Source organism: Phascolarctos cinereus, unplaced genomic scaffold (genome assembly GCF_003287225.1).
Source record: "Phascolarctos cinereus isolate Bilbo 61053 unplaced genomic scaffold, phaCin_HiC Scaffold_9;HRSCAF=440, whole genome shotgun sequence".
Classification (NCBI taxonomy): domain Eukaryota; kingdom Metazoa; phylum Chordata; class Mammalia; order Diprotodontia; family Phascolarctidae; genus Phascolarctos; species Phascolarctos cinereus.
The window spans coordinates 262,038,730-262,064,005 of record NW_027556402.1 but is presented as its reverse complement, the minus strand read 5'-3'; the positions used below and the strand labels follow the sequence as shown (position 1 = coordinate 262,064,005).

Here is a 25,276-nt window from a genome sequence, read left to right as displayed (position 1 = left end):
AGCCGGCAGCAGTTAGAAACCTTCGGCTCCTAGGACAGAGGAGGCTGTGGCAGCCTCATCGCTTAGAACCTGGCTCAAATGAAGCCACAGGTTCTACTGCAAGCCAAGGAGCTGTTCCATGCTTATGTCTGCATTGCTGGCAGTGCGGCATCATGGGAAAATCCCTAGATTCAGAGTCAGAAGACTGGACCCTAAATGCCAGCTCTGTCCCTTCCCTCTTGTATGAAACCAGAGCTTCTTCCTAGATAAATGGACAGGGCTTGAACAGCGGTTCTTTTAGGTCCAGGTCCTGTGGTCCTTCTTCTAGGCTGGGGCAGGCCCATCCTCTCCCCTATAGAAAAAAAACCCTTAAAATAAATATCTTCCTGATTTATGGTCCAGGAGGCCACTTACCGGTATGAGGAAGAAAACAATGAACCCTGTGAACAAGCAGTTAGTGAATGTCTGCATTGTGCCAGGCACTGCGACAATGATATAATAATGTGGACCAGCAGAGGCCATTGTAGGGTGGGGGGGCTGGGGAGGAGGTGTCCATGTGTTTCTCAGGGGGCTGGAATTATCTTGTATGGAATGTTGCTTGGAATAAGAGGGCCCCTAATGAGGCTTAGCCATTTGCCTGTGCTATGGAGATTTAGGTTGCATTGAGGGACACTGATTGCCAGCTCCCCTGCCTCCAAGGAGAAGCTTTGGGCCAAGGGTCTGACTCAGTGTAGCATCAGGCTGACAGATAAACTGCCTCTGAGGGAACCTGTGCTGAAGGTCTTCTTGTAGTCTGAGATGCCAGGCAAGGTTGGGGTGAGGGAGGAGAGTGATAGGAGAGGAACAAGTGGAAAGGGTGGGGATCTTGAAGGTTGGGGGCATCTGGGGGGAGCACAGGAAGGCCTCCCTTTCTGGAAGTCTCCTCAAATAGATGTTAATGAGAGGAAGACTTTTGCCAAGTCTGGTTCACTGGCTCCACAGTGGTGACCTTGTCCATCCGTTTGCACCAGGTCCACATTCCTCTCTGCCTGGACCTAAGCCCAGAGTAGCCTAGCAGGGATCCGCCTCTTAATTGTTCTGGGGACCTGCAGATTCCACAGCTCCCAGCCATCTGATTCCTAGTCTTTGTGGGTTTGGCCATCTGCCTTGCCTCCTATTTCTCCCCTACCCCCCAGGAAGGACCGTAAACTGGCTCCTCCAAGGGCACTGGGCAGCTCTGCTCTTACATCTCCTGAATCAGCTGAAGCATAGTGTTGAGAACAAACAGGCAACACACAAGGTCCTCTAGCCCCCTCACATCTGCTGTCTGACTCTGTGCACTCTGGACTCTATATCTGGAAATGGCAATAACCAACAGCTAGAGGGGTTGGCAGGGTTAGGGGCTGGAGACCAGACCGTGAAGGGACTGGTTTACAGAAGTGGGGATATTTAAGCTGGAGGGTTAATGCAGGTGAACAGGGTCTGAAGGGCAGAAGTATTAGTTTTTGGCCAGTTGAAATATTCTTCCTTGGAGCTGCTGATCACTAAAGGTCTCCATGTAAAAGTGGAATGACTGCTTACCTGTCAGGGATGTCATAGAGGGGACTCTTGGTCAGGTACAGAATGATGGCCACTGGGATCTCTTCCAGTTCTGATCCTCCAGTTCCAAGCCCTTGGCTCCAAAGAAGTCCTTGATGCAGATGGGTAGGTGGCTTTGTGGTGTTGTGGAAAGAGGCCTGTACTAGGGGACCTTGGGCCTGGAGCCAAACCTTAGCTCTGTTGAATTTGGAGGGGTTTGGGAGAGACCTCAAGCAAGTCACAGCTTTTACTCTTGGCCCTGCCCATCCTGAGCTCTGTTGTGATTGTGAAGCTGAGAACCAGGGCTGGAAGGATCCCATGAGGGTGTTCAGCCCAGTCCCTCCATTTTACAGATGAGGAAACTGCGGCTCACAGACAGAAAGTGACTGGCCCAGGGTCACCCAGGGAGTAAGTGGCAAGGGCAGAATTTGCACTGAAGTCCTTTGATTCCAGCACCAGGCTCTTGCTGCTGCACCAAGCTCTCACTATCTCCAGACTCAACCAGTGTTGGACAAACTGGTTCCTCTCTGGGTTCTTTCATTTGTAAAATAAGGTACTAAATGAACTGTGTCTCCTGTCTTTAAGCCTCAGTGGTTTCATCTGTAAAATGGATATACCAGTGCTTATACTTTCTACTTCGTAGGTTTGTTATGAGAAGCATTTCTGTGCTCAGAGAAATTAGAGTTGTTATTATTTGTTGTTCCGTCATGTCTGAGTTTTTGTGACCCCAAGAACCCTAGAACACCAGGCTCTTCTAACCCCCACTATCTTTCAAAGTCTGTGTGTGCTTGTGTATAAAATATCCCACTTTGTGGGTAAAACTTTTTAAAATTGGCTCTTTGGGACTGCTGGTCAATGACCTCAGGAGGGTAGAGTTTGGGAGGAAGAGTCAGGAGACCCGACCTTTCCTTCTTGTGTATTTCCTTGAGTAAATCATCTCTGGGCCTCAGTTTGTCCAGCTGTATGTAACCTGAGAGAATTCTACTGGATGAACTCTAGGCTCCCTCCAAGCGTGGGAATGGCATGTTCTCTGTTCTCTGAGTGAACTCGCCCTTCCTTTGAGCTGGCTCTCCTCACCAGCGGGAAGGATCAGGCAGGCAGGAGCTCAGACACCAACGCACTCAACAAGGCCGAGGGCAGAGAAGAGTGTGAGATGAGGTCCTTCCAGAGTTGAGGCATACATTATTTCTGCCGTGGAAGCTTAAACATGCCTATGGTGCATGCTTCTACTGGAATGTCTAGCCAATGTCCCAGGAAAACCTGCTTAACTGTCTCCAGAAGCCTTATACTTCCAACCCTTTTCTTTTTTCTTTCCTTTACTTCTGCCTCTGTGGTTGGGGAAGGAGTTGGCAGAAATGACAGTAGACAAACATTTCAGGACTGAGACAAGTGGTAAATGCCCTCCCCTGGACATCTGTCTGGGTGGAAGTGGGAGGGCACTAAAACTAGCTAGAATATGACAAGAACCAGACCTAGAGAACCCACCTGGATGGGTGACATTTTTGTTGACTGAGCTTCTGAACTCAGAGAGGCAGGCAGTCGATCTGTGGGATCGATCAGGAGGCAGCTGGGGCCAGGCATCCTGCCGAGAGGCCTGGAGCCTCTCCCACTCTGAAATGGCTCCACTTCCAGCTCCTTCCCAGGAGGGACTGATCTTGCCTTTCTCCATATCCTCAGGGTAGCACGATGCCTGGTACAAAGCAGGTGCTTAATAAATGCTGGTTCACAACTTGATTTGACTAGGGAGCCAATCACAGGCTTCTGGGCTGGGGCTAGGATTGCCCATTATTCGGTGATGATCTAGTTGTGTATTTTAAAAGGAGGGACATGAGGGGCAGCTAGGTGGAGCAGTGGATAGAGCACCGGCCCTGAAGTTGGGAGGACCTGAGTTCAAATCTGGCCTCAGACCAAATACTTGACACTAGCTGTGTGACCCTGGGCAAGTCACTTAACTCCAATTGCCTTAAAAAAAAAGAAGGGAGGGGAGACCTCTTTGGCTCTGAACTCAAGTGGTTTCCATGTTTGTAGATGTTTGCATTTGTCTGTGTTACGAGTGTCCCTGGGGGGAAATTTTGTGTTTTGGATTGTGCTGGGAGCTGCCTGAGCATGGTAACCCCCAATAGACTCCAGGCTCAAGTAGAAAACCCTGTCTGACATTTAAAGCCCTTCATAACCTAGTGCCTCCCCTCCCTCTCCCTCCCAGTCTTCTCACACCTTACTCTCCCCCCTTCCCCCGCTGGCCCCACTCCCACCATTCTCTGGCCTTTTTGTTGTTCTTTGAACAAGACCCTGAATTCCTTGACCTGGGGCATTCCTTCTGGCACCTTACTGCCGGAGTGCTCTCCCAGATCCTCTCCATCACCTGGACTTCCCGAAGTCCCAGCTAAAAGCCTACCTCCTACGGTAAGCTTCTCCCAATGCTTCTTACTTCTCCTAAGGTCTCTGTCTTGATCAGTCCCTTTTTATCCTGTATTTAGCTGGTTTATACATAGTTGCTGGCTTGTCAACTTCCCTGTGAGGGGGGAGCTGTCTTTCACTTTTCTTTGTGTGCCCAGCACTTGGCAAAGTGCCTGGCACGAGACTGGTGCTTAAAATGCATATTGACCGACTGACTTGTGTAGAACAGCAGAAGCCTGGACACTGAGCCTGCATCAAAGTCCCTGAAAACTAAATTCTTGATGACCTCTGAGATACTTTCTGTCTTCTTAGGAAAGGCTGTTTCATGGTTAGCAGGACCCTAGCAGGCAGTGGTCATGGCAGCCTCCCCACAAGAGCCCTCTGCCGTTATCAAACCTGGGCACCCTCATCCCTAGAAGACAGGTCAAGTCTTGGGCAGACTTGCTTTTAGAGCACAGCAGACTTCCAGGATAAGTTATGTTTGAATTGTTCAATCCCATTTGTATTCAGAAAGCACCAGAATCCCCAGATCTGTGCTGGGGGATGCAGAAGATGACCCAACCCTTGCCTTGAGGAGCTTAGCACCTCACTGGAAAGACAAGGCTGGCTCAGCATGAAACCCCAGATAATGCCAGGCAGTGACAACTACACCTCCTCCTACTCAGGTTTGTATACTGTTTTTAGCTAGGTGCCAAAGGGGGTAACAGTGTTAAATTGGACCCAGAAAGACCCAAGTTTGAAACCTGTCTTCAAGACAGTAGCAGGATAATCTTGGGTAGGTCCCTTCAAGACTCAGCCCCAAGCCTGTCTTCTGCAGGAGGCCTTTCCTGGTCCCTGCCATTGCTAGCATCTTCTCTTTGAGACTCCCTCCCATCTAAAGTATTTGTTGCTTGTATGTACAGAGTCATTTGTGTGTTGTCTCCTGTTAGACTGTGAGCTCCTTGAGGGCAGAGATGCCTTTCTTTGTGTTCTCAGTGCTTAACACTGGGTCTGGCACATAGTGGACAATTAATAAATGTTTGTTGACTAAATCACTTCACCTATCTCAGCCTCAGTTTCCTCTTCTGTAAAATGAGGTCAGCAATAAATAGCATCTGCTTCCCAGGGTTACTGTGAGGATCAAATGAGGTAATATATCTATATCTATATCTATATCTATATCTATATCTATATCTATATCTATATCTATATCTATATCTATATCTATATCTATATCTATATCTATATCTATATCTATATCTATATCTATATCTATCTCTCTCTCTCTCTGTCTCTGTCTCTATCTCTATCTCTATCTCTATCTCTATCTCTATCTCTATCTCTATCTCTATCTCTGTCTCTGTCTCTATCTCTATCTCTATCTCTATCTCTATCTCTATCTCTATCTCTATCTCTATCTATCTATATCTATATCTAATCTATCTATATCTATATCTATATCTATCTATCTATCTATCTATCTATCTATCTATCTATCTATCTATCAAATGTTCCACAAAGCTTCAAGTTCCATATAAATGTCAGCTTGTCTTCTCTTCTTCTTCTTCTTCTTCTTCTTCTTCTTCTTCTTCTTCTTCTTCTTCTTCTTCTTCTTCTTCTCCTTCTCCTTCTCCTTCTCCTTCTCCTTCTCCTTCTCCTTCTCCTTCTCCTTCTCCTCCTCCTCCTCCTCCTCTTCCTCCTTCCAAAACACTTTCCTATAAACAATCCTGTTGGGGTAGGGATGTGAACATTATGTTTCCCATTTTGTAGATTAGAAGACTAAGGCTCAAAAGGGTTGAATAACCTGGCAAAACTCAGACAGCTGGTGAGCAGCAGAACTGGGATTTGCCTCAGTGTCCCTTGACTCCTGAATCTGCAGAGGTTTTCTTTTTCTTTTTTTAATTGACTTCCATCTTCAGCTCCAAATGATCCCCCTCCCTCCCTCCCACTGTTTTCTCTGCATCATGTTGAAGAATAAGACCAGCAGCCACAAGTAGGGTTGCTTTTTGGTCCTCCGATCCCTTGGGGGTGCTGGGGAGCCCTGGGATTGTGTAGAGGGAGAGCAGGTCCTCCCACCCTTTTGAGGGAGGGTAGCCTGTAATCCTCCTAGCCTCACCAGAATTTTTGCCTCTAGGCAGAGTGGGGCAGGAAGGGGAAGGGAAAGGCCAGGCCAGGGGAAGATGGTAGTCACATCTGGTTCCATGTCCTCCATAGTCCAGGCACAGCTCTCATAGCCACCCAAGCTGTCCACTGGGAGGGCCCTTCTCTCTGCCAAGGCCCCGAGGCCTCAGGAGAGGCCGTTGAACAGCCCTCCACTTTTGGATAGTTGCAGCTTTAGTAAATGACGCCGAACAGCTGTGATGAATCACCTTCCAGATTCTTCATTGGCCGAGACCCAGGGATGCGATGATTGTTTTTGATTATTAACAAATCACTGACCACCCACCTATTTCCCCCTTCCCTTCCCCTCCCCCTCTTGGGCCCAGGAAGAAGGTTCATTACTACAGGAGGTATTGGCAGGTCCTTGAGACTTCTAGAGGACCCCCATTTCTACTAACCCCCCTCCCCCATCCCCATCCTTACCTTCCAGCAAAGAGTCCAGAAGTCAGCCTTCCTCTGCCCCAGGAATCCTTGTGGCTTTGGAGCCCAGTGATAGCATTAGACAGTTAGGGGTGATGATTAATTCAGAGATGTAGAACTGGAGGACCTTGAAGACCATCTGATTGAACTCCCTCTTTTTTACAGAAGAGGAAACTGAGGCCAAGAGAGGATATGTGATTTTTTTTCAAGCTCACAGAGGTGGTAATTATTAAAGGCCAAATTTGAACTCAGATCTTCTGATGCCAGAGGCCGTGCTCTTTGGTGATGTTTCCTTTCCCCCAATAGTCATACCTAAGATCCTCTCTCCATCCCTATCCCTCTCTACTGACAGCTCATGCTTCATGACAACACCATCATGTCATATATTATTGGTCTGGTTTGTTTTTAGTTTCATTTTTAAATATAACCACCAGGAATTGCAACAAATTTTGGTTATGGATTTTTGGGGCCCAGGTTCATAGTAATTCTGCCCTGGAAGAGCAGTTAGGAAACATGAACAGGTCATCACGGTGCCCCTAGGTAGAGAAAGTGAACTCTCTAACGGTGGGCTGGCAGGTTGGGATCCCAGCCCTGCACTAGGAAAGGCCACTCTCTCTTTTGCAGCTCCTAGAGCTGACCTGCTGCTTCCCTCATGCCACAAACAAAGGTACACAAGGAAATGCACAGAACACAGTCAGCCACAGATGTTTATGGGGAACAAGAGGAGATTGGCCAGCTGGAGTCTCTAGCTGAGTGAAAGAATACACTTAGAAGCTGCCAGCTGGAGTCAGATAAGGCAAGGTAGGGGAAAGGAGAAGGACCAAGACCAGCAGTGCATCTGTGGCAGCTCGCATGGGCATTCACACCATCATCATCATCATCAATGAGACAGAGAGAGAGAGAGACAGAGAGACAGAGAGAGACACACACACACAGACAGAGAGACAGAGAGAGAGAGAGAGACAGAGAGAGAGAGAGAGAGAGAGAGAGAGAGAGAGAGAGAGAGAGAGAGAGAGAGAGAGAATGTTCTTTTGTCTCTTAAGGGATCCTTCAAAAGTCCTGCTGGACTATGAGGGTAAGGAAGGGGTGGGTGGGGAGAAACTCCCTTGCAGGCACTTCTGCCCTCTGCTGGACACATAGTGTGGCACTGCCTGCTTCCAGGTGCCGACTCCTCTGCTGAGGGATTATCTTTGGAATGATGCAGCGACTTTACTGGCCCAAGGAGGAGGTTATGGTGAATAGCTGTTCCCATAGAGACTTCTTATGAAGGGATGGGGAGGGTCAGCACACTGAGGTGGAACATGGCTCCCATATGGCAGCTAGAGCAGAGCTTACCTGAGTGAGTTTGAGCTGGGTTTCTGGCCACTTCTGCTTTGTCCTTCTTTGCTGCATAGTCAGTGACCAATGGGTCTAACATTTCACAAACTCCCGAGCTCTGATATTTTCAGTGTCAACCTCCCAGGAGGGTACAGCAGTGCTCATGCTATTGCTTCTGTTTCTTCAGTTTTCTTTCAATGCACTTATGGGTCTTAGTGTTAAGCATCTGTTTATGTAAACCCATAGTTGTTGTATGCATTCTTTCCACTGTTATCGAAATGGTTTTCTACTCTTCCCTTTGAGGGCACCAAGGCATGACACCAAACCAAGGCTTTAAGTAATTTTCCCCTGGATTTTGAGGCACAGTGTGTAAAGTGTATCAGGAGAGGAGCTGAATCACTTTTGGTAGAAGCTAGGCTCCCAGGATCAAACCTGGTCACTGTGGGCGTGGGTTTAGAGAAGGGAGGTCCCTAGTAGAGAGGGAGAAGGCATAACCCCCTGGCATCTTGGCCCTAGCACTGGTTATGATTGTTTTCTCCATCTCTGTCTCTGCCTTTGTGTGTGTGTCTGTCTGTCTCTGTGTTTGTCTGTCTCTGTCTCTCCTCTCTTTCTATTTTGACTGCATTGTCCTGGCAGGGGCCCCTTTCCTTTTCTGCATACAGCCAGTCCACCATGGAATGGGGTAGACTCAGTGACCAGCTGCTGCAAAGAGGCCTAGTACCCTCACATCCCTCTTTTTTTTTTTCAAATTAATTTATTTTAAGTTTTCAACAATCACTTCCATAAGCTTTTAAGTTTTAAATTTTCTCCCCCTCCCTCCCTGCCTCCCTTCCCAAGATGGCATGCAATCTGATATAAGTTCTACATATATATTCTTATCAAACAGATTTTTCACATTAGTTATCACATCCCTCTATTTGATAGACTCTGAGTGTTGGAGACCTTTCCTCCTATAGCCCTTCTCTCCTCACTCCCTGTCACCACACCCAGCCATATCCTACTCTTCAGGGTGAGAATTCTGCATATTCATGGGTTCACGGCTCCCCTGAATTCTATCAGTAGCAAAGTCTCCAGTCTTAGAAAGCATAAAGCCAGGGGCAGGCAGGGCTTCCCTCCTTTCACAGCACAGAGGAGATATGGTCAACTTGAGAGTGGAGAGCTCTGCCTTCCCTCCTTTCCTCCTTCCCATCGTTCTGTCCCAACCCTTCTTCTCCTCCCCCACCTCCCCAGCAGGGACCTAGCCCTTCTGGGAGCCCTTTCTGTTGACCCCCAGGCAGCCTTAGCTCACACTATGCTTTATGACTCTGGGCATTTTCCTTACAGGAGCACAGTATGCCTCCTGCATTACCTGCCCTGGCTTCCATCTCCCAGGCACAGTTTTTACCTACCCGTATTGGTCAGTGAGCACCTTGTGCCCCTCCATCCCATGTCCCTAAGCAGCCTCCATTTTCTGCTGGCACTGGCACTGTTTCCATTTGAGTCTTCATTCTTGAGAACTCTCCCTCCCCCCAGGGCTGCTGTCCCTTTCAGAATCTCAGCCATAGGTCTCCCTGACCTTTTTCGGAACCTTCCAAAACTTGTACATTTCTGGTACAAGTGAAATTATGTAAAGCTTTCTTTGAATATGCACCACGACCTTTTTGACAGAGGGGGTCACTTCTGCCACAGACCCTTCTTTTTCTGCAACAGTTACCAGCTCCTCCTTGTATGATACATTTAAGTCCAGAATAACAATTCTCCTTGTCATGTCTTCAATCATTCAGAGAATGAATTGAAAAATGATGATGCCTTTCTGTAGGCTTTAGTATGAGAAGGCACCCAAGATCTAGTCCAGTCACCTGACTTCACGAAGGAGGAAACCAAGGCATGTGGAGGGAACAGGACCTGTCCAAGCTCCCTTTTGAGCTGGGCCTTGAAGGATGGGGAGGGTTCATGCATTCACTCAAAAAACATTGATTTAGCATGTATTATGCACAAGGCATTGTGTTAGGTGCTTTGGCTACAATGCTAAAGCAGACACCCTCACACACAACTCAGTCTGTCCTCAAGAAGCCCACATCTCATTGGTTTGATCCAGTATAACTACAGCTAGGTTTTAAGTGATGAGGGATGTCAGACAAAGTACACTGAACTCTCAAGCATTGTATTAGGTTGTGGGGATATGGAGATGAGAAAAAAGGACATAATCTGTCTTCAGGAAACAATGCTCTATTGGCTAGATATAACCTGGACACAGATAAATACACAAGATGGGAAGTGATGGGACAAAGGAGGGATCAGATAAAGCTCTCTAGGAATAATTGAGCAGGGAAGACACTGGGGGATGGGGAATGAGGATGGCTGCTTAGGAAGAGGAGGGGCTGGAGCTGAGCTTTGAAGGAAGAGGAGACTGAAGGGAGAAGGAGAAACGACGGAGATCCCAGGCAGGAGGGAGGAGCAAAAAGGGCAAAAGCCTGGACCCATACATTGTGCTTCAGGAAGAGTCTAGCTATAGGGAAGAGAGGGTGACAAGCTTGTTTGTCTCCCTTCCTCATCCAACATTCTTACGTTGTGGTCCATAAACTTTAAAGCCACCCACTGTATTTCCACATAATTGGTTTCTTTTACAATTCTATGTATTTTATTTTATGCATTTAAAAAGCCCAATTCTGAGAACTGGTCCATCAACTTCACCAGACTTCCAAAGGGTCATCATGACCCAGAACAGGAGACAGACTCTTGCTCTAGTACAGCCATCTCCAGCCTATGGGTGTGGGCATGGAGCTATCTGTATAAGACAAGGAGTTCATATGCATACAACATATATCTTCAGTAACACTGAAAAATAGTGCCTCATGTATGTAGTGTGATTTAAAAAGCGTATAACCCATGAAGGTCAGAATCTCCTCCTGACTCTTGGATTGGATTCATAACTTGGAGTTTTTGAAAATAAATAGGGGCAGCTAGGTGGTGCAGTGGATAGAGCTCCAGCCTTAGAGTCAGGAGGACCTGAGCTCAAATCTGGCTTCAGACACATAATATTCACTAGCTGTACGACCCTGGGCAAGTCACTTAACCCTAATTGCCTCACCAAAGAGAGAGAGAGAGAGAGAGAGAAAATAAATAATACTTTAAGACCTGAAAGATCTGAGAAACTTCTCTTGCTAGGTGCTCTTGTGACATAAAATAGAATTTTGTCTAGTACCATGACTAGATTCCCAAGAACTTATTGTCACCACATATTTTCTTAATGGATGGATACCAACAGTGCCACTCCCCATTATGTGTGTGGGGAACCTGATACTTTTTTTGGCATCAAGGAGGTGCCATCATCCTTTTCTGGCATCAAGGCACCAGGCAGCTGAGCCTGTAGCAGCTCAGGGCCCTCGCTTCTCCCTACTCTGTATGCAACCACTGCAGCTTCAGCAGTGGAGCTACCTACCCTGACGATAAGAGGGCTCCTCTCTCTCCCACTCATTAGCTTATTGACAACCCTCAGCACCGGGATACTGGAGTCACACTTATTTATGGCTCATGTCTAGGGCTTCTTCCCAAAAGGAAAAGTGGAAAAGAGGCTTCTGATTGACAATATGAGTCAGATATGGGTCAGGTAGTTTATTCTTTTTTTAGATTTATTTTAGTTTTCAACAATCACTTCCATAAACTTTTCAATTTAAAATTTTTCTCCCCTTCCTTCCCCCTCTCCCTAAGACAGTGTGCAATCTGCTATAGGCTGTACATATACATTCCTATTAACCATTTTCATATTAGTCATGTTGTAAGGAAGAATTAGAACCAATAGGAGGAACCACAAGAAAGAGGAAACAAAACAAAACAGAAAAGAAAAAAAAAGAGCAAATAATATGCTTTGATCTGCATTCAAACTCCATAGTTCTTGCTCTGGATGTGGATAGCATCTCCCGTCATGAGATGTCTTAGATCCTTGCATTGCTGAGAAGGACTAAGTCTATCAAAGTTAGTCATCAGACAATGTAGCTGTTACTGTATACAACTTTCTCCTGGTTCTGTTCACTTCCAGGTAGTTTATTCTTACACAAAAAGAAATTCTGGACAAAGAATCACAGTAATAATAGAATAGTTTAAACAGGATTCAGTAACTTATGACTATTGTTACATTCTGCTGGTAGGCTGGTAGTCATACCTCATTAGGACATAGAAACAATTTGGAAGGCTGTTAATTAGTCATTTGACATTTTACCTTAGCTTAGCACTGTTTGGACCTAACAGCCATGTTTGGGTCAGTTTTCTTTCTGGTGACTACCCTCTCTGATACAGAAGCCTGGGTCTCCTCTCTGTTACCAGACTCTTCCTGCTGCTGCTGCTGCTGTGACCAAAACCAATCCTTCTTGTGGATACTGCTATATTCATGCACAGACTTCTAGACCTTTCTAACTCAGCAGGTCACCTCCTCAAAGAAAGGAAGCACAAACAAGACACAAGCTATCCAGGATCTAGGACCGAGCTCACCTAGTTCTGTCCCCTGTCACTAGCTGTCATGTGGGCAGGATCATTATGATATTGAGGTAGAGAATAATCCTGTCTTCCCCTCACCCCAAACTAGAGGCTCATCTTGCCATCTGGAGAGCTCCAATCAAGAAAGCACCAGCTGGAAGCTTTGTCTTCTTTTAATAGAAGCAGAATGAACCACACTCCCTGGCTGCTGTCATGGGGCTCAGGACAAGCAGACAACCACTCAGGGTCTATCATGTCTTATTCAAACACCAAGTATATTTAGCAGGAAGTCATCACTTGGTCCACAGCATTCCTCAAGTTCTCATGTGGTCAACTGGAACCAGACAGAATATCTCTACATGTTCTTCCATGTAATGGTGCTCAGTACATTTGAAAAGCTTGGGAGCCACTGGTTTGGAAGCCCTTCTCTTAGGTCATATTTGATTTTCCCTGTGGCTTTGTTTATTCCATTCTGACTCCATTTGCTGTGGCCTCTAACCACTTATCCAGTGGTTTTCTCCAGGACACCAAAAGGTTCTGATCCATCCTGCATGACAAAATATACACACAATTGCTTAGCAGAGTGTCTGTCAAATAGTAGGTGCTTAATAAATGTTTATGACTGAATGACTAAATATCCATTGTGCAATGATTGGCTAGTCAATGAGGTTTCCAGCATCTTACCACACTGGAAGAGCAGGCACAGCACCTCAGACAATGGCAATAGTGATCCTTTGCTGTTTGTATCTCAGTTTTCAGGTATGGAACACTTCCATATCCATGATTATTTTTTTTTCTTTTTCAGCCAAAGATAAGGTTTATTAGGCCATCCATCATAATGGGAAGACTCTTGAGGAGTCTGAACGTTGGTAAACTATTGGCTACATTGTAAGAATCTGATCAGTTGGCTAGATTTTAAGAATATAAGCAGTGGCTAGATTATAAGAATCTAAGCCCATATCCATGATCTTATTTGACCTACTTGACAGCCCCAGGGGAAGGGTGTGAAATATTCTTGTTTGCATTTTACCAATGAAGAAAGCATATTTCAGAGAGGGAAACTGATTTGCCCAGAGGCATACTTGTAATCAGTGGTAGCCCTACACTTTGGTTTTGAGTGAATGAGTGAAAAGCACTAAATGCCTACTATGTGTCAGGGACTATGCTAAGTTCTGGGCATATGGATAAAAAGGTAAGACAGCCCCTGTCCTCAAAAAGCTTGTGTTCTAAGAAACAGCCGCTACATACGAGGGAACAGCATTTTGGTCTGGGAAGTTCCAGGGCCAGCGGATAAAGGCCTGAAAATTGACTGCTCAATTGCTTCTAGAGATCTGATTACTCTATCCAGAGAAAGAGGTAGAAAAGGGGGATGAAGGTGTTATAGGGCAGGGAGGGGAGGGCCAGGGTGCACTGTGGTAGCTTGGCCGGGGCTTAGGTATGTTGATCTCTCACCCATCAAGAGGCAGGGTCAGAGGCTGAGGCCACTGAAGGGCAGGGGATAATGGTCAGTTGCACTGGGGTTTACTAGTTCAGCTCACTTACTCTTGTACCACACCGCCTCTTAATCTTCTCCCTCTACCCCATCATTTCAGCCATAGAAATAAGGAAGAAGGATGATTTGGTCACTGGTGATATCTTTTTCAGGGAAGCCAGCTCACCAGAAATCTCCCAATAATAACGGGCAATGGTATCTGCTATCTTCACCCTCTTTGTCCGAGTAGAACCCAACCCTGCAGATGGCCTTCCTGAATTGCATTGGCTAGAGATTTTACCCTTTACGGTCCACACAGAGTTGAAGCTGCTGGTCGGATGGACTTTGGACCGTGAGTACAACCTCCTCTCTTCTCTTAGCAATGCTTGAAGCCTTGCCAGCTTCAGGTCCATGATGTGGCCTTCAAGGGTCAAGGGTTCCCTTCACCCAAGGGGAAGAAGACTGCAAAGAGAGGAAAAGTCAGATACAGAGTACCAGAGTGCATGTTGGGGAGGAACCTCACAAGGCTGCCCCTGTCTCAGTGTGTGATTGAGTATGGTCTTGCCAGGAAACTTTCTTTCTATCTCACCTGGTGAGCTCATCAGCTCCCAGGGGTTCCATTATCATCTCTATATTGACTTTTAGATCTACTTGTCAAACTCTAAATCCTCTCTTGACCCCAAAACATCTTGAAATGGATGTCTATCACCCTTGGTAGTGGGCCTTCACACACTCCAATGGTCTGCCTCAAGTGTCTCCCCAATCTAGTCCATACTTCATTCAACTGTGAAAGAGATTTTCCCCAAGACATAGGTCTGACTACATTACCCCTCTCCTCAATAAATTCCAGTGGCTTCTTAACTAGGATTAAATATATGCTCTGGGGGGCAGCTAGGTGGAGCAGTTGATAGAGCACTGGCCCTGGAGTCAAGAGGACCTGAGTTCAAATCTGGCCTCAGACACGTGGTGCTTACTAGCTGTCACTACCCTGGGCAAGTCACTTAACCTCATTGCCTAGCCAAAAAAAAAAATACACTCTGTTTGGCATTCAAAGCCCTTCATGACATGATAACTTTCCAGTTTTCTGACATTCTTTCTGCAAATGCAATGATGCAGCTGCACTGACACACATTGTTACTCATGCAAGATGCCCCATCTCTCATCTTTGTACACTTGAACTGGTTGTCTTCGATACCTGGAGCGCCACCCACCTCTTTGCTTCCTGACTTTCCCAGATTCCTTCTAGATTCAACCTAAATGGCACTTTCTATATCTCCCACTGCTGAAGTCTCCCCTCTGGGATCACCGTCCATCTCCTCTGTGTCTGTTCAGGATGCACAGTTATTCCCCTGTGATCTCTTTCTCAAGAATGTGAACTTCTTGAAAAGATCATGGTTTTTGCCTTTCTTTGTATCCTCAGAGCTGAGCAATGTTAGATCTGGAATTAGAGTGATACTTGTTGAATAAGTCAATGACTTGCAATGTCTTTGTGGAGAAACACCCCCGCCTTGTGGCCCTCTGCGGTATTGTTTTTGGCCTTTCCCTGGTTCCTCTCTGTAGCTGATGCTGATTCCTGACACTGCAGCCAGGTGTGCCGGGAGCTGGAAAGGACTTCAGAGGCTTGTAAGTGCGACCTGCTCATTTTACAGAGGAGCAAAGTGAGGCCTGGGGAGGGGAAGGTGCTTGGCCATGGCTGTGTTAGTAGTAAGTGTCACAGGTGGGATATGAGCTGGCACTCTTTGCCTTACAAAGAAAGACGCTGAATTTCTCATCCTTCTGGACTTTTCCAAATGTGATGGGGATTTATGTCTTTTAAAAATTAGAAATGGGTCCATTGGGGAGGGCCAAGGCTGGAGCCACTGCTTATTCTGGAGAGAAGAAGCCATTCACGGGCTGGTAGATGTGGTGGGTGGAGGCAGGGAATGGGCAGAGATGCTGAAAACATTCAGAGCACTGTCTGTGTGTGAGGTCATATCAGGGAGGAGATCGAGGGGCCTTCGTAGAACCCCTTATTTGGTGAACACCATTTAGGGAAGGGCCTCTCATGCCTATGGAGAAGGCCGGCTGCTGCCCCAAATATTGAGAATTCGAGTCCACACACTTGTTCAAGGTGAGGGGATGTGTGGGTGGTCACTGGTTTGGAAAGCTTTTCAGAAAGTTTTCATTTGGTCAGTAAGGCTGGTGACTGCTAGAGAATTGATGGCAGTGGGCTGTTGTGAAATGAAAGCTTGAGGTAGAGGCCTGGGTTTGAATCCTGCCTCTGCTACTTGCTATCCAGGCAATTTACTTAGCTTCTCTGGGCCTCAGTTTCCTCATCTCTCAAATGAGGCGCTTAGACTAGGTGACCTCTGAAGCTGTTCTAAGGTCATGGTCTTCCATAGACCAGAGTCTGGACTTCAGGTGTGGGGAATAGTGCATTTAACTCAGGTCAATAAAAGTTCGTGAAGCACTTACTTGGTTTTATGAGGACTAGCCCCCGAAGGAACCTTAGAGATCCCCTTAGAATAGGAGTGGGGAACTTTCAGCCTCAAGAACCCTCTAGATCCTTGGGTGAGGCCTTTCGACTGAGTCCAAGTTTTACAGAACAAATCCTTTTATTAAGGGGATTCGTTTTGTGAAGTTTGGAGTCAGTCAAAGGGCCACACTTGAGGACCTAGAGGGCCACATGTGGCCTTGAGGCTTCAGGTTCCCCACCCCTGCCCTAGAGAGTCCAAAGCCTTCATTTTTCAGGTGAAGAAACTGGGGCCCAGAGAGTTGCAGGGACTGGCCCAAGGTAAGCACCCACTGTGTGTCTGGCCCAGTACACAGAGATACAAAGAGAGGCAAAGGAAAGTCCGTGGCCTCAAGGAACTTGCAATCTAATGGGAGAGACAATAAGCAAACAAATACGTAGAAGACCAGCTAGGGAAAGCCCTAGTTTTAAGGGGGATTGGAAAAGCTTCTTGCAGAAGGTGGGGTGTTATTGGAGACTTGAAGCAAACCAGGGAAGCCCGGGAGTGGAGATGAAGAGAGAGAGGATTTCAGTGTGGGGAACAGCCAGTGAAAATGCCTGGAGTTAAGAAATGAAATAAGAGGCCTGTGTCACTGGATCGAAGAGTTGGGGGGAGTAACAGGAGGGGTAAGAATACTGGAAAGGCATAGGGGACTAAGTCGTATAAAATCAGGACGTTATATTTGATCCTGGCATGATAGGAAGCTGAAGGAATTTATTACCTGGGGCTGGGGTGACCTAGTCTGCCATGCACTTTAGGAATATCACTTTGACAGTTAGAAGATGGACCAGAGTGAGGCCATACTTGCAGTCAGGAAGTCAAGCAGAAGGCTCTGCAACGGTCTAGATATGAAGTGCCGAGGGCTTGTACCAAGGGGCTGGTGGAGTCAGAAGAGAGAAGGGCACAGATACAGAGAGGACAAAGGTTAAATGGACAGCTTTTTCCTACAGAATGGATATGGGGGGCGGTGAGAAGCAGTGAGGAGGCCAGAATGACCCTTAGGTTGTCAACCTGGGAGACTGGGAAAATGGTGGGACCCTTGACAGCAATAGGGAAATTAGGAAGATGGGAGAGTTGAGGGGGAAAGAGAATGAGTTCAGTTTTGGATGTATTAGATTTAAGATGCCTGCAGGGCATCCATCTGAGATATCTGATCAGCAGTTGGAGATTTGAGTCTGGAAGTCAGCAGAAGGGTTAGGGCTGAACAAATAGGTCTGAGCATTGACTGAATAAAGATCCAACCTGTAGCTAATTGAGAATCCCCTCTGCAAGAACATAGACAATGGGATAGCTGCCTCCTTTCACCTTCTACAGTGAGGGGAAGCTGGCTGCCCTCCGAGGAAGCCTCTGCTCCTGAGGCCAGCCTTCCACCTACCACGCTTGGTTCTGCCCCTGGGGCCAAGCAGAAGCCGCCTCCTCCCTTTTCCTTGTGCCAGCTAGGAAATGGTATATTCCCAATTTGAATCCTCCGTCTGGTAAACCAATGTGTCTCTTGGAATGGGACAAGTTATTCCATAAGGACCTGTATCCATGAAGACCTGGTGAGGGAGCTTTTGGGTGTAAGTTGGGCTCTGAGGAGGAATGAACAGCCTGTGCCTCTCACCCCAGGTCTAGTCCCAGGAAGGGGCTGCCCGCTCAGCGGGCTCAGTTTCAAGAGTCCAGGACAAAGCAGGGAATGAAGGCGGCTGGTAAGATGTGGCCCAGTGAATACCTGAACGTTACCTGGGGCTGTAAGGAAACGGGAAAGCAGGAACTTGGGGAAGACTTCTGGGAAAATAAGGGAGTCGCTATTCTCAGAACTTTTCCAAAATAACTGCTCGGGCTTTTGGCCTCAACTCCCCTAGGTGTTGTCTCCCCCATAAACTGCAAATTCCTCAAGGGCAGAGACTTTTCACTTTTGTAGCTGCATACCCAGCGCTTGGCACAGTACCAGGCACATTTAAGTGCTCAGCAAATGCTAGTCACTCATTCATTCCAGATGGGCGGGCATTTTAAACAAGGGAAGAAGATGGTTTTTCCTGATCGCCATCCCAGCAGCAGGACCTGACACCATGTCCTGGGCACGGAGCCTGGTGCAGAACACAGGTCTAACCTCTGAGGACTTTGGACTCTGGTAGGAGCTGGGCCTGGACCCAAAACCTCCTGGTAGAGGTCAGTAGGAAAAAAATAATTCTGGGTTTGAGGACAGAGGCTTTGTGTTCAAATCTTACCTCTTACCCTTACTACTGGTGTAACTTTGAGGAAGTGACTTAATCTCTTCCAGCCTCTGCTTTCTCTTGAGTAGAATGAGGGAAGGAGACAGACTAAGCCCTCCTGATACTGTTTCTTTGACCCTCTTCATTTGTTCTCATTAGGCAATGCCCTCCCCAACCTGCTTCCCAAATCTCCCCCAGCCCGAGTCCCTCAAAGAGCCCCTTTTGGTCCCTATTACTCAGTAGTTTTTGCAGGTCAAGGGAGGCCCGAGGCTGTGCGTCCCCTCAGTGTCGGTGATCACAGAATGGGCTGTGTGAGAAATCCCCTGGTGAGGCCTGTGTCTAGAAATCCTTCAGGCTCCTGGCCACGGAGCAAGGAAGGGAGTAAATTATCTCCATGGGAAAGAGGAAGAAACTGAGGCCCATCAGGAAGTGACTTAGCCAAGGTCATATGGATCATACATTTTGGGGCCACGACTGGAGGCCAGGCTCAGCTGCTTTTGAAACGCTTTTAGAAGAGTGGGAACCTCTTCCTCAATTTCAATTTAAATCAAATCAAATCAAATCGAATCAAATCAAATCAAATCAAATCACAGCATCTGTGATTCAGAGACGGATGGAACCATCCGCTGCAGTAGATGCTCAGTCATGTTTCAGTCACGTCTGACTCTCCGTGACCGCACTGGGGGTTTTCTTGGCAAAGTTACTGGAGGGGTGTGCTTGCCATTTCCTTCTCCAGCTCATTTTACAGATGAGGGAACAGGCAAATGGGGTGAATGGCTTGCCCAGGGTCACAGAGCTTGTCAGTGTCTGAGAGCAGATATTTTACTTAGGTCTTCCTGATTCCAGGCCTGGTGCACTATCCATTGAGCCACCTACTTGCCCTCATTTTGCAGTTCAGGAAACTGAGGCCCAGAGAGGTTAAATGATTCCCTCAAGGTTACACTGGCAGTGTCAGAGGCACCTTGACTCCAAAGCCAGGGCACTTTCTACTGTCCCACTGTCCAATTCAATTCAATTCGCACCCTCCCCCAGTGTTGGTAGGGCCCCCAATACTAATCCACTCTAACTTGTACCTGAGCAGAATCTCAATAAATAAACAAGAGTCTATTCAGCCTATCTTTAAAGGGCTTCACTGAGGGGAAGATCACTTCCCCTGGAGGCTGCCCCTTCCATTTGGGGAGGGTTCTCACTGCTAGAAAGTTTATCCTTTCATCAATCTTAACTCAGTTCAACATTTATTAGGTCCTACTATGTGCCAGGCACTATTTCAAGCCTTGGAGATACAAGACAATGTTGAGTCAGTCCCTGACCTCAAGGAGCTTACATTCTAATCTAAGCTGTTTTGGTCTGGGTATGAATAGCTAGGTAATCCAGCAGACTTTTGCTGCAGAGAATTGGGTCAATGTGCCTGGGGCTCAGGCTGTCATCTCCACGGCCTCTGCAAACCTGCTTTTCCCTCCCCGGGCCCAGGCCCTTTGGAGATCCCGCCTGTGGTTGGCATTGCAGAAGAAAATGATGGGCTTGGTGCAGCTGTTCACGCAGGCCAGGAGCTCGGCAATGGAAGAGAAGAAAGAAAAAAAACCACATGAGGGACCCCAAGGTGTTCTTTAAAGTCCAGTAGGTGAGGAAGGGGAGCCCGAAGAAGAAGAACAAAGGGACCAGCTGGAGCACGTAGCAGTAGAACGGGGGCTTCTGCCCAGTCTGGGAGCAGCATTGCACCCTCACCAGCAGGATGAAGCTGGATACACAGAGGACTGAGAAGAGGAGGAACATGCAGATGACACTCACCATGTGGTACCGGAAACATGTGAGCCATGAGCTGCCCCTGGTCAGTAAGCCACAGGCCTGGCTGGGCACCAAGACCAGTGGCAGGGACAGCACCCACACCAGGGTGCACGTGCAGGCTGACATGTGCTTGAGCCGGCGGCAGCTCCACTTGGGGAACAGGGCTGTCAGGCACTGCTCTAGGCTCAGGGCCACCAGCAGGCCCAGGCCGGTGAAGAACCAGAGGAATGTGACCACCAGGTAGAGCTGCTGGGAGCCCTGGGTGAAGCTAAGGATGGAAAATACAGTCTGGCAGGCCAGGAAGAGGAAGTCAGCCCCCGCCAGGTGGAGGACGTACATGGAGAAGGGGTTCCTCTTCACTCGGAAGCCCAGAAGCCAGAGCATGAGGCCATTTCCCACCAGCCCGCCCAGGCCCGTGAACACTGTGAGGGAGAGGACGATGGTGTAGAACGTTCTTCCACTGATGATATTCCAGAAACTGAACATTGTGACTGCTGCTTTCTTCAGAGCATGGAGAAAGAGATTTCACACTCCCACTGGGTACTATTGACCCCAGGTACACCTGTGAACAGAATGACATAGAAGTTCATTCATTCATGTACTCATTCATAGTAATAGCTGGCATTGATATGGCATTTTAAGGTTTGCAAAGAGCTTTATCAAATGACATAATATTTGTAAAAAAACCCACTTAGTATAGTGTCTGGTATACAGTAGGTACTATATAACTGCTCATTCCCTTCCCTTTACAAAGATTTTCTCAATTGATCCTCACAACCATCCTGGGAGGTCTATCATTATGCCTATTCTACAGATGAAGAAACTGAGGTAGATGGGGATTAAGTGACTTTTCCAGGCTCACACAGCTAGGATTTGAAATCAAATCTGAAGTGAGTTTTGAACTCAAGACTTATTGATTCCAAGTCAAGAGTTCTATACACTGTGTTACCTGGTTGTCTTTTTATTGATTTCTTCATGAGGAATTGATTCAAGAACTTCAGCAAGAATTTACTAAGCCCCACCTAAGTACAAGGTTTTTTGCTAGACACTGGGGATATAAAGACAATAAGGAAACAGTCCCTACCCTCAGGAGGCTACATGCACACAAGCACATTCACTGTCCTTTGGACATTCTTTGAGTGTGGGGATGGTTTTGTCTTGGGGTCTTTATGTCTTTAGCACCCATGACACAGGAAGGTATTTAGCAAGTGATTGTTGCATGAATCACATTAAAACAGTATAGACAAAGTAACACAAAGTCATTTCAGGGGACAGAAGGCCCACAAATGGGTGACCCAGGAACAGTCCTGTGTTGGAGGTGATGTCTTCATTGAAGGACAATGAAGAATCTGGAAGCACCCATTATGTACCTTGCACTGAGCCAAGTGCCGGGGACAGATAAAGAAGGAAAAGGCCCAGTGGTTATTCTCAGAGCAGCTGGAGATGCATGGCTAAGGACCAAGAGACTTAGAACTATTTAATGAAAATACAAGATGGTGGGTGGTGTGTAATGTTGGAAGCAATATGCTGCCTACTGAAGCATCAGAAGAGGAGGCTCATGGGAAGGGTCAGGCTGGGTCTAGGGCTGAGGCTGCTTGAGCTTGGAAAGGGAAATGCCCTGGGGCCCCTCTGCTTGATCTGCTAGAAGATCCACCATTGAGTCATGGAGGGGAGGTGTGGGGTCATCTGCTGTAGGGTATCTTTTATTAGTGAGGAAATGGAGGTCCTGAAAGGTTTAGGGGACTTAACCAAGATCATACTGGTGGAAAATAGCAGTCAGGTCCTCAAATCCAATTGTCTTTCCCCCACAGCACATACACTGCCAGCTTCTTCCACCTCCTCTCTCTACCTTCTCTGCTCCATATTGTCAAATGAGACAATATTTGTAAAAAGTGCTTAGCACAGTGCCTGCTACATAGTAGGTGCTATAGAAATTCTTTTTCTCTCCCTCCCTCCTTCCACATAGCCCCTATTCTGGCCTGGCCAAGCTTTTCCTTGCTCTCCCAACACTCTCACCTCTGGGCTTTCCATGGGCTCCTCCCTTCCTGGCATGCCCTGGCTCTTCACCTTCTTTTCTCTGATTATTGCCCTTTGGGACATCCTTCTAGGTGCCAATCACGTCCCACCCCTCCTAATGTCTTGCTTATTCAGATTACTCATTGAGCACCAAAAGAGCTGTACTTTCTGTCTTTTATTTCTCTATGATCAAACTCTCAGCCTAGTTTATAAGTCACTTGCAGATAGGAACTGAGTCTAATCCAGGGATTTTTAGCATGAAGTATGTGAGATTGTTCTTAAAATATTTTGACATGGTTGTGTTTGAATATATATATATATATATATGTATAATAATATGTATATATATTACTCCTTTGCAATCTTCTGTATTTTATTTTGTGGATTTAAAAACATGGTTCTGAGGAGTCCCCAAGCTTCCCTAGACTGCAGCCACAGGGGTCCCTCCCACAATAAAGATGAAGGAGCCCTCATCAATCCCTCTTCTGTGTGACATAGCCTTCTCTGTATAGCAGACAGTGGCAGAGGGCATAGAATGCCGCATGTGGTGTCGGTGAGGCCCATATTCAAATTCAGCTTCTGTAACTCATTAACTATGTGAGCATGGGCTTCAGTTTCATGATGTTTAGCTTCTCAGGTTTGTTCCGGCTCTAAATTTATGGTCCCCGGACCCATCTTCCTCTCAGCATTGTTGGGAGATCATGTAAGCATGTAAATGATTTTTGAACTAATTAAAGGGCTACTTGAAAAGCCAATGATTATTAGATGCCGAATTGCTGCTACTTTGAGGTAATGTGGTGTGATGAAAAAAAGCACAAAGCTCATAGCCAGAAGAGACCCGAGCTCAATTCCTGACACCCACCGGTTGAGAGACCTTGTGCAAGTCACTGCCCCCAAGGCTGAGGTTCTCTTTCTGGGGAATGGGTGAGGATCACACACTGACTCTGTTGCAGGCGCGTTTGCTTCTCGCCTCCTCAGAGAGCAGACCATAGGGAGGGGGCTTCAGCTGCAGAGAGATCCAGGTGGACAGCGGCTGGTGCTGATGTGGACACGAGCTGCAGCTGCCGATCCGCTAAGGAATCCTTCCAAGCTTTACATCATTGGATCCTCACTGCCCCCTTGGGAGGTAGGAAGAACAAATGTTAGGGAGAAGAACTTGCCTTGGGGTGTAGCTGGCAGCGGGAACTGCTGGGTGAGGAAACTCCTTCTGCCAGGGCAGGTCGGCATCCTCCCTACCACTTACCAGCTCAGGGAGTTTCCACACTATTAGTCAGTGGGTGGGACTTGAACCCGGGCCTTCCTGGCTCGGAGGCTAGCTCTCTGTCCACTTTCAGTACAGTCATTATTCCCTCCACCCTTTTAATCGCTAAGGAACATCAGGTGACTTCCCAGGGCAGCACAGAGCTCCTCAGCGTAAGAAGCGGGCTTCCTTCTCTGGCGTTCTGGATCTTTTCATTCTTTTGACTCTTTTGACACTTGCACAGCTGCCTGTGGAAAAGAACCCTGCTCCGGGAGAACTTGAATCCAGTCTTAGCTCCCCCACTGACTCACTCACTGCATGACCCTGGCCATGACGCATTTTCATCTCTGGCCCTCAATTGTCCCTTCTGTGAGACTAGGTGGACAGTCATTAAGAGTCCTTCCAGACTCCAGCCTTGGTGATTTACAGGAAACCAGCATAGCTGAGCAGGATTCGGTGCGAGGAAAGCTTTGACAGGAGGACCAGGCTTTGGGAGGGAGGAGAACTTCAAGTTGTAGGAGGGAAGGAGCCCTGCCTCTGCTGTGCTCTGTACACTCCTAGCGAAAGCCATGTAATTTCTGCCCCTGAGGATAACTAACAGAAGGGCAATTTGTGTATTTTTTAGGGTTTTTCTTGACAGGAGGCAGAGGGCTAAACAAGATGATCCTGTAATGATTTCTACAGGATTCTCTCAGGATTCATGACCCCAAGCTGGATGACACCTATTCCTTTGAGGACACAGGAAAACTGGAGGCAGAAAAGGGTTGCTTGGTAATGCAATAGATACAGATAGTGTTGACCTTGGAGTCGGGAAGCCGAGTTCAAATCTTGACACTGACTAGCTGTGTGACCTTGGACAAGTCACTTAATCTCTCTCAGGCTCAGTTTCCCCATCTTTAAAATGGGGGTTATAATAGCATCTACCTCACAGGGTTTTTGTGAAGATCAAATGAAATAACATTTGCAATATGCTTTGTAAAAATTAAATGGCTACATACCTGTTAGCTGTTATTATGAAAGGCACAAAACAAAATATAGGTGGACCAAGGTTCATATATGAACATGCACACACACATACACAACCCCCCCCAGGAACACGCATCTATCTTGTCTCTCTCCAGCTCCCTTCCCTTTTCTTCTCCTCCCACAATGATTTTCATAAGACTCCTCACCACCAAGAAAACCTAGAGATGGGATAAGATGGCAAGAGTTCCCCCCAAGTAGGATGGAATGAATACAGATGTGTGGATGGAAGGGGACCTTCCTGGACCCTCCTCAGATCAGTCATCAAGACTAGGGTTTGACACCCTAGTGTCTTTGCAGAGGCAAAGACAGCCACCTGGGAAGAGAAGGCTGAGAGGAGGAGCAGTAAGAGGTGGAGATGAATGCAAGTGGACCTGCTTCTCACCATCATCTCCCTGGCATCCTGTGACTGTCAGGAGGGTTGTGAGTCTGCACCTCCAGGCTGCTTTGACCCACTGGAGCCAGCCTCCACGTTGGTCCTGCTCGGAAGCACCCTGTCCTCTGCTTGGGATATCAAGCTCAGAACTGAGGTTGGGCAAGCTCCAGCAGGCTCTAAATTCTGTCCCATCACATGGTTTTAGGCTGGGTTGGCACCATTGCCTGGGAGTTCTGAAGAAGAGGATTTCCCAAGGGGCATCTTGATGGGGATGTTGTTGGAAGATTTCTGCTTGAGTAAGCTGCTCAGCACTATCTAACAAAAGGGAAATTTTCCAGGCTGAAAAAACCTCCCTCATTATTAACTGTCTCTGGCTGTCAGGAAAACTAAAGGAAAAAATACCACTCAGCAAGCAGT

The 25,276-nt window shown here is 47.2% G+C and overlaps 1 protein-coding gene across 1 annotated transcript; it reads right to left on the bottom strand.

The window, feature by feature from the left end:
• Positions 1-19,764: 19,764 nt before the first annotated feature.
• Positions 19,765-20,760, bottom strand: MRGPRG (MAS related GPR family member G). Its single transcript, XM_020970866.2, is given in 2 exon segments — positions 19,765-19,999; positions 20,001-20,760. Coding segments are annotated over 2 exon segments (855 nt in total). The 5' UTR covers positions 20,691-20,760; the 3' UTR covers positions 19,765-19,834.
• Between the last annotated feature and the right edge of the window lie 4,516 nt (positions 20,761-25,276).